The sequence below is a fragment of the Anas platyrhynchos genome, chromosome 19 (assembly GCF_047663525.1).
Source record: "Anas platyrhynchos isolate ZD024472 breed Pekin duck chromosome 19, IASCAAS_PekinDuck_T2T, whole genome shotgun sequence".
NCBI classification, from domain to species: Eukaryota; Metazoa; Chordata; class Aves; order Anseriformes; family Anatidae; genus Anas; species Anas platyrhynchos.
In genome coordinates this window covers 1532395-1544558 of record NC_092605.1, presented here as the reverse complement: position 1 = coordinate 1544558, position 12164 = coordinate 1532395, and the positions used below count along the sequence as shown (strand labels likewise).

Genomic DNA, 12164 nt, shown 5'->3' with positions numbered 1-12164 from the left:
CAGCCCCTAACCCCCCAAATTGGGTCCCCCAGCCCCAAATTGGGTCCCCCAGGCCCCCAAACCCGGCCCCAAACGGCCCCCAGGCCCACAAACAGACCCCCAGACACCCCCAAACAGCCCCTAAATGCCCAAATTGGGTTCCCCAGCCCCCAAACAGCCCCCAGACCCTAAATTGGGGCCCCCAGACCCCAATTTGGGGCCCCAAATGCCCCCCAGCCCCCCCCAAAGAGCCCCTAAATGCCCAAATTGGATCCCCCAGGCCCCCAAACAGCCTCCAGGCCCCAAACTGAGACCTCCAGGCCCCAAACTGAGACCCCCAGGCCCCAAATTGGGACCCCCAGGCCCCCAAACCCGACCCCAAATCCCCCCAAAACGCCCCCAGCCCCCCCCAAACAGGCCCCCAACCCCCCCAATGGAGTCTCCCAGGCCCCAAACCCGGCCCCCAGCCCCCCAAACCCCTCCCCTCAGCCCCCAGCTCCCCCTCCCCGCACCCCCGGGCCCGGAGCCCCCCCCTCAGCCCCGGGACCCCCCGGGCCCGGCCCCCCCCGCACCTGGTCCCGGCCGCCCCGGCCCCGCCGCCACTTCCGGGTGCGGCCACACGTGGCGCCGCCACCGCCCCGCCCACCCGGCGGTTTCAGCCAATGGGAGGGAAGCAAGGGGGCGGGCCGGCCCTGCGGCTCTGCGGTTCGGGTGGAGGCGGCGGGGAGGGAGCGGCGCGGGCGGGCGCGGCAAGAGAGAGAGGGGTGCCAAAATGAAAGGCACGAAACTAAAATTTAAAAATTAAAATTGATTAATTAATTAATTAATTAAAAAGCGTCTTTTCGTGTCCCAAGCACAGAGGTCCTCCCGTCCTGCTTGTTAATGACCCGCTTATTAACAGCCTGCATATTAATGAGCAGCCTATTAAAAGGCTGCTAATTAACATATTGCATATTAATTATCTGATTATTAACATTCGTGATGTCCCGGTTATTAATATATTGCATATCAATGACCCTGCTATTAATAGGCTGGTTATTAATTGCCATCTTATTATTATCTTGCTTCTTAACATCATGATATTAATCACATGCATATTAATTATATGCATATTAGCCGACTGTTCATCAATACTTTGCATATTAATGACCTGATCATTAACATTATATATATATATATATATATATATATATATATATATATATATATATATATATATATATTAATGGACCCTTATTAACATAACGCATATCAATGACCCAATATTCTGCTTATTAATTATCAGCTTGTTGTCATCCTGCTTAATAATGACCTGCTTGATAATGAATAATGAACGATTACCCTGCATATTAATTACTTTATTATTAACAGCCTGGTTATTAACGAGCCACTTATCAACATCATACATATTAACGATCTGCTTATTAACATCGTGTGTATTAATGACCCGGTTATTAACGTATTGCAGATCAATGACCCGGTTATTAGCAGCTTGCTTATTAATTACCAGCTCATTAACATCCTGCTCATTAACGACCCACTTGATGACGGACCCCGAGCCCCCTGGGGACACCAGGAGGTCCCTTCCCAAAGGGTGCCCCCTGGCAGCCCCCCATCCCGAGGGGTCCCTTGGGGAGGGTCCTGCCGGGCACCCCACTCATTGCGCATTACCGGAGACCCTAAAATTACCGGAGACCCTAAAACCTGTTTTATGGCAGCAAAAGGGGCGCCAACCCCACGCCAAACCCTCGGTGCCAATGGTGTGGATTTCATGCACCCAACCCTCCGAAAAGCCGCTCACAGCAGGGAGAGATGCTGGTGAGAGGAGAGATTTCGGCCCCTGGCTGCCAAAAGCTCGCTGGCAGCGGGGGTTTCTCATTTAGGATTCGCAACAAACGTCTGCAGCCCAGACCCGAGCCCCTCGGCGGGGATCGATAAAGTCATTACGGAGGCGAAAAATGGCAGGGGGAGAAGGGGAGAGGAGGAGGAGGGAGGCGAGGAGCCGGCTGCGAGGAGCTGGAGGCAGAGGAGGAGGAAGAGGAGGAAGGGCGAGGGCAGTGGGGCTGCACGGCACCGCTGCGCACCCTACAAACGGCCTCATTTTGGGTACGTTTGGGTCCCTCCACAGCACGGGACGTGCCAGCTGGGGAGGAAAAGGACGAGATTTGCACCCCCAGGGACCCGTTCAAAAAAAAAAAAAGGGTTTGGCAAGCTGCCCCAGCATTTTTGCCCTCGATTAATAAGAAAAATAAAAGAGACCCCCAGGAGGGCTCCGGGTAGGGGCGCGCCAACTGCTGGCACCGCTGCTGCCTCCCTGCCCGGGGGCTTGGCACAACCTCTGCCCCCCTGCCCCATGCCCCTGGGGGGGGGTCCCGCTGCCCTCTCCATGCGGATCGGGGCGAGAGGTCGCTTCGCCCTCTCCCTCTGTTGGCAACTCGATGCCTCTCCATGCGCATTTCCAGGCCAGGGGTTGAGAGCGCTGTGGGTTTTTTTTTTTTTACGGAACAGCTGGGAATGGGTGGCAGGAGGCTCGGAGGGGTTTTAAGAGGGTTTTTTTTTTTTTGCTTTGTGGTCTCGTAATCCCCGTGGCCCCGTCCCATGGCACTCGGGGTGGTGTGGGAAGGGGCCGTGCGTCTCTCCCCGCCGCTAAATGGCTTTTCAGCACCGTGGATGCTTCCCAAAATGAGGGACAAAGAGGAGTTGATCTGCCAGCACCCAACCAGCTGCTGGGCTAAGGCAGCGTCTCTCCAAAACGGGGACCACCCAGAGGGACGGCGCGGACCCTACACGAGGCTCAACCTCAACGCTAAATCGAGGCGGATTCGAAAAAAAAAAGCCCTCCAGCAGCCCCCAGCACGGCTTCCTGATTCAGTTAGCCGCTGCCACACGCCTCGCTAGACAGATCCCAGCTCCGAGCAGCTCCTCGGTGCAGACTGGCCCTTCACTTCATTAGTCGGTGTGGTTTTTTGTTGTTTGTTTTGTCCTTTTTTTTTTTCTTAATGATCAGGTCTGGTTTTAGCCGAGGGAGCTGGGTGGATTAATTCATGCAACTGCCCGGCTCCTGCCTCCAGCGCCAGAGCAGAGGGGTCGGGAAGCAGAGAGGAGCCACGGGGACATGGGGTGAGGGTGCTGAGGCCGTGGCGCTTGGAGGAACCCCGAGGACAACCCCGCTTGGAGGCAACCCCAAAAAATCTGCCCCCTCGCTCAGCCCCAGCCCTCCCACCTGGGCACGGAGGGAAGGGCACGGACAGGACATCCCTCCTGGGCACACAGGAAAAAACAACCCTGAAAAGGTCACGAGGCGTCAAAGCCCTCTCCTGTGCCACGCCAGGGCTCTGCACTCCCTGCTCCTGGGTGCCGGGGAGCATCCCTGCACCTCTCCTGGGGAAGGGCACGGCTGGGGGCACACGGGGGCACTCATCAGGGGGCAACAAGGGGCTGGCAACCCCCAGGGAGCTGCCCTCGGTGACACACCGGGACCCCAAACCCCAAGGGGAGCACCCCACGGAGACCCCACCGCCCATCGCACCCGCCGGGCCGTCTCTCCACATCCTCCCTCCTTCCACACTTTCCCTGGGACATTAATTTCCACGTTATTTATTCTGGTGGAAGCTCTTTCCAGCTTCCGAAAGATTTATGAGGCCGATAATGATTCTTGCTCTCGCTCCAAGCCCCTGTGCCTTCGGATCCACCTCTGGAAGCGGGTGGCTAAGTGCAAACGAGACCCCCCCAGCCCCTCGCGCTGCAATCAGCAGCCTTGCTCCTGGCTCTTTGTTTTAAGTCACTCTTAATTTCCTGCTCTCTATTTTCCCTGTGATAAATGATGGAAAGATGCAGGGAGGGGGGGCAGGGGGAAAGGAATTGCTATTATTTAATTGCTTTCCAACCTCAAACAAACCAGAGCAGGGGTTATCTCACCCCGAGCTCTCTCGTTGGCCTTCCTCCTCCAGCCGTCGTTACTGGGTAACTGCAGCGGGGCAGGCTGTGGCAGCCACCACCTGCACTGCACGAGCCCCAGCTTCCATGCGGAGCCCCCAGAGCCGTGGCTGGTCCTCGCCCACCTCTCCCAGGCCAGCAGGGAGCTGCCTCCCCTCCCCTTTGGTCGCAAGGTGCAAAATCGTGGGGCAAAGACACTCCTGGCACACCAAGGGACACGGGGACTTCATGTACTTGGTGTGGCATGATTTCCAGTGAGGTGACAACGTGGCCATCACCCTGTCCCTCCCTCCCAGTGCCCCTGGAGGTGCTGAGCCCCCTGCACCAACATCAAGAACCGGCTCCTGGAGCAGACGCGGGGCACCGAGCTCGCCGGCTTTGGGCACCCTTCACCGTGCCAGCAGCGATCAGAGGAGCAAAACCCGGCACAGCCCGGCCGGGAGCTCTTCTGGGAGGGGGCTGCAGCACCCAGAGCCGTGGAAAGCTGCGGTGGCATCGCGGGGCTGCTAGGGCAGGGGGGGCGCAGCAGGGTGGGCAGCACCGGGCACCCTCGAGCATCACCGGGCAGCACCCGAGCAGCACCGGGTGGCACCGGGTAGCACCGGGAAGCACGGGCACGGTGAGCAGCACCGGGTAGCACCGAGCATCCTCGAGCATCCCCGGGCAGCACCGGGCAGGGCTGTCCCCGCCCCGGCCCCACGGAGCCGCCCCACGCGGGGCGGGGCGCAGCCGGTGCGCTTGGGTCCGGCGGCGGAGCCGCACCGGGAAAGGCTGCGCGGAGCCGAGCGCTGCGGAGCGGAGCGGAGCCCAGCGGGGTGCGGAGCGCTGCGGAGGGGAGGGCGCTGCCGGTGCCTCCCCGGTGCCCCCCCGGGCCGGGGCAGGGCGGCGGAGGAGGAGGTGAGAGGAGAGGGGAGAGCCTCTGCGCCCCCTCCACCGGGTACCCCCTTGCACGGTACCGGGGAGGTGGTCGCCCCCCGGCTCAGCACCCCGAGGCTCAGCACCCCCCCGGGTGGCTGCAGAGGCAGGGAGCCGGCGGGCGATGCGCGGAGCCGCGGCTGGGAGCGGAGGGAGCGCGGTGCGGGGTTGGGGCTGCGGTTGGGGCATCCCCGCACCCCCGAGCGCAGCCTCCCCGGGGGCTGCCGGGGCTCGGTTCCCCCTCCCCGGGTTGCGGTGGGGTTGGATCCTCCTCGGCTCCTGCCTAAGAGGAAGGGTTTTTATCCCCCCGTCGCCCCGCGTTGGGCAGCAGCTCCACGCCCCCGGGGCGCAGCAGCCGAATTTTAGGGGTCGGGAGGAGTCCGGAGCCGCTGGGGTGAGGAGGAGCCGCGGTGCGCCCCGGGCAGAGCCCTCGGTGCCGCACGGGTGCCGGGGGGGGAGGAGAGGTGGGGGAGCCCGGCTGGGGAAAGCTCCTCCGGGGAGCATCTCTCCCCCAGAGCTCGGCAGCGGGATGGGCACATCCTCTCCAGGAATCCCTTCATTTGCACTTCTTCCCTCCTTTCTAGAATCTTCTCCTTAATCCCCAAAGGGAAGGGGAGATGACATCTGGGCTCCTCTGAACCACCCGTGCCCGGCGGAGCCATGGAGCTGGAATTCGAGCTGCCCAACGCCACCGCCTTCTGGTTCTCCCCGGCCTCCCCGTTCGACAACTTCTCGGTGGAGGCGCCCACCAACGCCTCGCAGAACGCCACCGGCCAGCACTTCGACCTGACCAGCAACGCCATCCTCACCTTCATCTACTTCGTGGTCTGCATCGTCGGGCTGTGCGGCAACACGCTGGTGATCTACGTCATCCTCCGCTACGCCAAGATGAAGACCATCACCAACATCTACATCCTCAACCTGGCCATCGCCGACGAGCTCTTCATGCTGGGGTTGCCCTTCCTGGCCATGCAGGTGGCCCTGGTGCACTGGCCCTTTGGCAAAGCCATCTGCAGGGTGGTCATGACGGTGGACGGGATCAACCAGTTCACCAGTATCTTCTGCCTGACGGTGATGAGTGTTGACCGGTACCTGGCCGTTGTCCATCCCATTAAATCGGCCAAGTGGAGGCGGCCCAGGACAGCCAAAATGATCAACGTGGCCGTCTGGGGTGTCTCCCTGCTGGTGATCATGCCCATCATGATTTATGCCGGGGTGCAGCACAACCACGGCAGGAGTAGCTGCACCATCATCTGGCCGGGGGAGTCGGGCGCCTGGTACACGGGCTTCATCATCTACGCCTTCATCCTGGGCTTCCTGGTGCCTCTCACCATCATCTGCCTTTGCTACTTGTTCATCATCATCAAAGTCAAGTCCTCGGGCATCAGAGTGGGCTCCTCCAAGAGGAAAAAGTCCGAGAAGAAAGTCACCAGGATGGTCTCCATCGTGGTGGCTGTCTTCATCTTCTGCTGGCTCCCCTTCTACATCTTCAACGTCTCCTCCGTCTCCGTCCTCATCGTGCCCACGCCCGTCCTCAAGGGCATGTTTGACTTCGTCGTGGTCCTCAGCTATGCCAACAGCTGCGCCAACCCCATCCTTTACGCCTTCCTCTCCGACAACTTCAAGAAGAGCTTTCAGAACGTCCTCTGCCTGGTGAAGGTCAGCGGCATGGACGACGCCGACCGCAGCGACAGCAAGCAGGACAAGTCCAGGCTCAACGAGACCACGGAAACCCAAAGGACCCTGCTCAACGGTGACCTGCAGACGAGCATCTGAGGGGCCGGCGGCGTTGTCCTCTGCTCGCTCTCCTCTCCCCACTTGCTCCCAGCTGCAGCAGGGCAGCGGCACGCAGGGAGTCAGGGGGTGGCAGCGCGCACGCTGGGGGGCCGGGTGTCCTCCCGAGCTGCTGGCGGGCTGGCTCGTCGGCGCTGGGAAGGATTCGGTTCTGAGGAGCTGCCTCGCCCAAAGACAACTCGCAGAAATCCCCACGGGGCAGCGCGTATTTCAACACCAAAGTGCCACCGTGGGGCCGCAGCCATCGCAGGGGTGGCTCCGCCGGCTCCTCCTCTGGCGTGACCCTCGGGGTTGAAGCCACCTCTGGGTGCTGTGCCCCGGGATGGGTGCTTGCACATGGACACACACCCTGCAGCCTGCCCGGGCTGAGCCCTGCATGCACGGTTTGGGTGACCCGAGGAGGTGCCACCGCGTGGATGCGCCGAGACCCGGCGGGAGCTCCGTGGGCGTGCTGCGCTCCTGCAGTCCCCGAGGAGAGGAGGATGTTTGGGGTTGTACTTTGCCCGGCTTATCACTCACTCAGCCGCGTCCCCCGAAGCCTCCCTGCTGCTGTTTGACTGCGTCTTTTGTAGAAGGGGTCCTGCAGGACGGAGGCAGCCGCCCCGAGGGACGCAGCCGCCCTGTGCCCCCCGCTGCAGGACAGCCCCTGCCCTCCTCCCTGCCGTGACGTCACCTTCCCGCAGGTTTTCTCCTGGGATGGAGGATTTCCCCTTTTTTCCCTCGTTTCACCCGGATCCGTTCGCATCAGGCTCTGGCTGCGCCGCCAGCCCGAAACCACCGCTGTCCCCGGTGCGCCCTGGGCAGGGTGGCTGGGTAGGAAATCCTCGGTGAAGCACCGGAGGGGGTTGGAGAGCCCTGCTGCAGGCTGCTGTTCGTCCCCATCCCGCTGCTGATGGCTTCTGGGGTTTGTCCTGCTGCTGCCGTGGCTCCGGGGGCTGGGGACACTGCCCCTGCTCCTCCCAGGCACATCAGGAAGGAGGAGGAGGTGATGGAGAACGATGGAGAAGACAGGCGACAGGTCAGGGGGCGCTGGGGACTCAACCCAAACCTTCAGCCGAGCCGAAGGGAGCGGCAGAGCAGGTGACACGGAGCTGAAGGAGAAAGCCCTGGAGGAGAGCCCCCAGCCTGTCCCCCCCCTATGGGATGGCTGCTCCTGTCCCCGTGCCCCAGGGGTGACAGAAAGGACCCACGTCGCTGCTGGGCGAACGTCCTGCAGGTAACTGCACGGGGAGGGGGACAGCAGCTCCCCAGGGGGGGCTTCCAGCACAAAGCCCTGGGGAGGAGCAGGGCGCAGGGTGAGGGGGTGGCAGGTCTGGGCTGGGTGCTCGGGGCAGAACCAGCCCCAGCCCACCACCACCACGTGTCCCCCCGCAGCAGGGGGACCCTGGGGTCCGAAAGGCTCCGCTCAGGCACCAAAGCAGCAATTAGAGCCCAGCGCCTGCTGAGTTCAGCTGCTCAGGAATGTCCCGGAGCAGCCGCTCTGCCCCTGCCCACGCCTGGGGTCAGCACACAAACCCTGCAGAGCCCGAGCAGGAGGGAAGGCGCTGGGATAACCTCAGCACCTGGGAACGCAGCCGTTTAGGAGGAAGGAACCGTCCAGTCCCACACCCTCTCCCCTGCCCGTGGGATCCACGAGCCCCTGCCTTGTGCTACAGACGAGAAGGGCAGGGGGACAGGGGGCAAGGAGGAGCATTCCCACCAGGTGCCGCCTGTTTTGGGGTGCCACCTTGCTCGGTGCACACCCCCAGGCCATGCTCCAGGAGTGCTAGCTCCAAATTTTCCTCTTTCTTTCCCCCTGCAGCGAGTCCCCCCCCATGGAGCATCACCCCCATCCTACAGGGCCACCCCACCGCCCGTCAGCAGCCCCCCAAAACCCCCCGGGAGCTCCGTGCTCTGCAGGGCACAAAGCAGCGCCTCGTCAGCATTTATTTGCTCCTAACCCTTCACCTCCTGCTCCAAGGGACACGCAGAGGCTCTGCGTGGGCTCGGCGCTGAGCTGGGCTGCTGGCAGCCGCTCCCATCCCTGCCACAGCTCCCTTAGGGCGTGTGGAAAGCCACAGCGAGAGCCAGGCTGCCCCTATGGGATTAAAACCAGCAGCATGGCATCAGAAAATACGGGATTGGGATCGCCGGGGCTGGGTGCTGTCAGGATGAGGCTTTAGTGGCAGAGCATCGTCTGCTGGGTTGCGGGTGGCTGGTGGGGGATGAAGGGGTTGGGGGTGGAAGGAGCAGGACAGGAGGCAGGGAGGGATTGGGGTTAAAGCCCCTGGTGCTCGCAGCCCCCGGCACACGCCTGCAGCGCTGCTGGCAGCACCCCGGTCCTGCCCGTGCGGCCCCTGCCAGCAGCACCACGACCCACGGTGGGGCTCCAGTCCAGCAGGAGCCTCCAGCAGGAGCCCCCCAGCTCCTCTGTGTGCTGCAAGTACAGAAACCATGGATTTCTAGCACAGGAGGGTCCTCAAGAGCCTGGGAAAGGATGGGTGTCCCCAGGTGAGACGTGGAGAGGATGCTTTGTACCCAGGGCAGCTCTGCCCTGGCGCACACCCACCCCAGCAACACCTTGGAGCTGTGGAAATGGGGCTTGAGCTGCTGCTTGTGCTCAAATCTGCCCTGCACGAGGGGGCTGGGAGCTGAAATACCCCAGTTCCCTCCTTGGCACCCACGGGACCTCGTGGGATGGGGGTAACGGGGCAGCAGGCGAGGAGCAAGGGACACAGGGCACTGCCGTGGGCTCCCCAGAGGTCACCCCAGCTGGGCTGCGTGGGGCAGAGCACGAGGAACCTCCCGGGCACTGCTGGGGCCCCAGGGCTCGAGGAGGGGAAAACACAAAGCAAAACAAGCCCGTGTTGGCAGGGAGAGCAGGAGAGGGAGCCGCAGGCGCTGCCCAGCACTCGCAGTAAAAGCAGGTGAATAAAAGCTGCTGCCGGGTCCTCAGCGGCTAATCACCAGCGGCACCGCTATCGAAGTTTTCCTTCTCAGCCACTTGAATTTAGTGGGGACTTGACCTCGTATCGGATCTGTTCAGAACAGCCTCGCAGGGCTGCCAGCGGCGTGGTGAGAGATCTCTGCTGGTTTGTTTCAGGGCGGAGAGGTTGCTCCTGTGAGTGCTGGAGCAGCCCCGCTGCCCCTTCACGTGCAGGCTGCCCCCAGGAAAGCGAGATTAATTATGGCTCTGAGCTTTATCCCAGACTGGAGGCGATGGGAAGCAGAGTCCCTGTGTCCTGTGGTGTCTCTGTGTGTCCTAGTGTCCCGTAGTGCACCCAGGGGACCAAAATCTCGGTGCTGTGGCTGTGCCCAGCATCGCCCAGGGCGCTTACTGGGACAGATCCCGGCTCCTTGCACCACGATGGGCAGTTCTCCCCGCTGCTTTCCAGCCAGCTCCTGCTCCGACAGGCAGGGAGAGGCTGCCTGCAGACCTGCAGCCTGCCTTTGGCATCGCTACAGCTCCTGACACCAGCACCAAAGCTGCCCTGGACTTCTTTGCTGGGAACACCGACAGCATTCGCTCCCCAAACTTGTGCCAGAAGGACGCGGGGTTCAACGCAAGAGGCCGGCCGCAGCCCCCGGGGCTGTGGGAGGGGGGCACTGGGGGGTCCTGCAGCGCTTATGGCCCCTGCACAGGCCTGAGACACAGCTTGTGCTTTGCTCCCGAGGTCGTTTGAGCTCTCGCTGTGAACAAGCTGACTCCAAACTGCTCAGGGGGAGCCTGCATCCTGCCCCCCGACCCCAATCCCTGCCCCAGGCTGCGCACAGGGAGATCACCGGCAAGGCTACAGCAAAGGGGCACTGCAGACCCCAACCGTGACCCCCCCCCCCAGCCCTAGGTCTGAAAAGCAAGCTGCTGCTCGTGGTCCTGAGACATCTCTGCCCTTCTCTGCCTGCCTGCGGTCCCCAGCTCGTGCCTCCTGCTGGATTTCCCCCTGCTGGCTCCAGGACTGCAAAAAGGATGAGCAGGAGAGGACACGGCTGGGATCAGGGGAACCTGCTCGGTCTGACCACGAGGAGACAAGGGACACAAAGCCTGGACACCCAGCCCACGGGAGGGAAGGGACAGGTGACTGTACATATGTGTATATAGCAGACACGCCAGCAGAGCGTTTTGGTATCACTGTTCACCCCCGTTCTGCTGTGTGTGCCACCACCAGCACCCAGCAGAGAGTCAGACCGAGCCCTTTGGGGTTCCCTGGCTCCTCGGTGGGCTTCCTTCAGCCTGCACCAAGCAGAAGGGCCCGTGGAAGCTGCTGCCGTGCTGAGAGGCGACACCAGCAAGGAAAAGAGCTTCACCCCTTGCTAAATTTGGGGCCTTTCCCTGCCAAGCTGGGGCTCCAGCGATGGGGAGCATCCCCCCGCAGCGCCGTGCTGCCCACGTCGTGTACATAACCCCTTTCCCCGTACCTATATCTGTGCTCTGTGTGGTGTGCGTGGGTCTGGTGTAAGACTTTGCGACTGGAACATGATGGAGAGCGGGGCTGCTTTGAGCCTTTTTCTTTCCAGCAATGTGCTCAGAGCTGAGCCTTCGCGCTGCCAGTCTCACGGGGAAGGAGACGCTGAGGGGGGTGGGAGGGAAGTAAAGGTTTTCCTACGGTTTCTGAATTTCTGTGCGTGTGTCAGAGGTGGGTGGGAGCCGTGTAGGTATAGGGGGGCTTGGAATCCTCCCTGGAGGATGAAAAGCACCAAACCTGGAGCCTCACCAAGGGACCGTGCGCCCGCAGACCCCTCCAGCTGCCCCCCACACCCATTGTGCTCCAACACCCCCAGCAGGAGAGCTGGGTTTGCCCCAAAAGCTCAGGATCACTCCAGGTCAGCGCAAACTCAGAGCACCTGAGGTGCAGACGCGTCTGTGCCAGCACCAACCACTAAACCCGACAGGTCACAGGCGGAGAGTGAGAACAAAGCTGCGAGGGCAGTGGGTGGCAGCAACTCGCTGGGAACAGCTGAAAGGCAAAAACTGGTCTGCGAGGTGGCAGCAGCCCCCGTGCTGCTTCTGGAGAGATCAGAGAGCAAATCGCCACCGCCAGAGAGTTAATCTGCTGGAGCAAACAGCACCGGGAGGGGGTGCGAGCGCATTAGCGGGTGTGCTTGGAGACAAGGTGTATTACCAGGGAAACACAGGGCCTTTACTGCAGACCTATAGAAATCGGCTCCACGATCAACTGTGGAAGTCCAGATCGCTGCAGCCAGCAGCACAGACCAGCTCTGCTATCAACATTTATCACCAAAAAAAAAAAAAAAAAAAAAAAAAAAAAAATCAAAACAACCATGATTTACGCACGCACACCATTTGCAACACAAACGCTGTTTCACAAGATTTGGGTAAAAAAAATAAATAAGCAAAATTATCAGCACCAACAGCATCTGTGCCAAGACAACGCGCTCTCATTCCAGGACACGGGCAGCACCCGTGCAGCTGGGGTTAGGGTTAGGGTTTCCTGGGGACCCTAGGGTTAGGGTTAGGGCTTCTGACGAGCCCGGTGTGGGCAAGCAGCACCGTGCCGCTGCCCTGCCCTTCAAGATCTGTTTCCTGCAGGTGGCTGGGGCAG

General features: G+C 61.4%; 3 protein-coding genes across 4 annotated transcripts in view; 2 read left to right on the top strand and 1 right to left on the bottom strand.

The window, feature by feature from the left end:
- SLC39A11 (solute carrier family 39 member 11) overlaps window positions 1–685 on the bottom strand; it is a 75450-nt gene extending 74765 nt beyond the window's left edge. For both annotated transcript variants that reach the window (XM_072025879.1, XM_038165250.2), the window contains exon 1: window positions 552–685. The gene's annotated coding sequence lies outside the window, so the exon portion shown is untranslated. The remainder of the gene's footprint in view (window positions 1–551) is intronic.
- RPL38 (ribosomal protein L38) overlaps window positions 1–12164 on the top strand; it is a 145444-nt gene that overhangs the window by 3774 nt on the left and 129506 nt on the right. The window lies entirely within an intron of this gene.
- On the top strand, window positions 4629–11881 carry SSTR2 (somatostatin receptor 2). The gene is made up of 2 exons (XM_038165592.2): window positions 4629–4812; window positions 5415–11881. Exon 2 carries the CDS (start codon window positions 5491–5493, stop codon window positions 6604–6606), a length of 1116 nt encoding a protein of 371 aa, XP_038021520.1. The 5' UTR covers window positions 4629–4812; window positions 5415–5490; the 3' UTR covers window positions 6607–11881.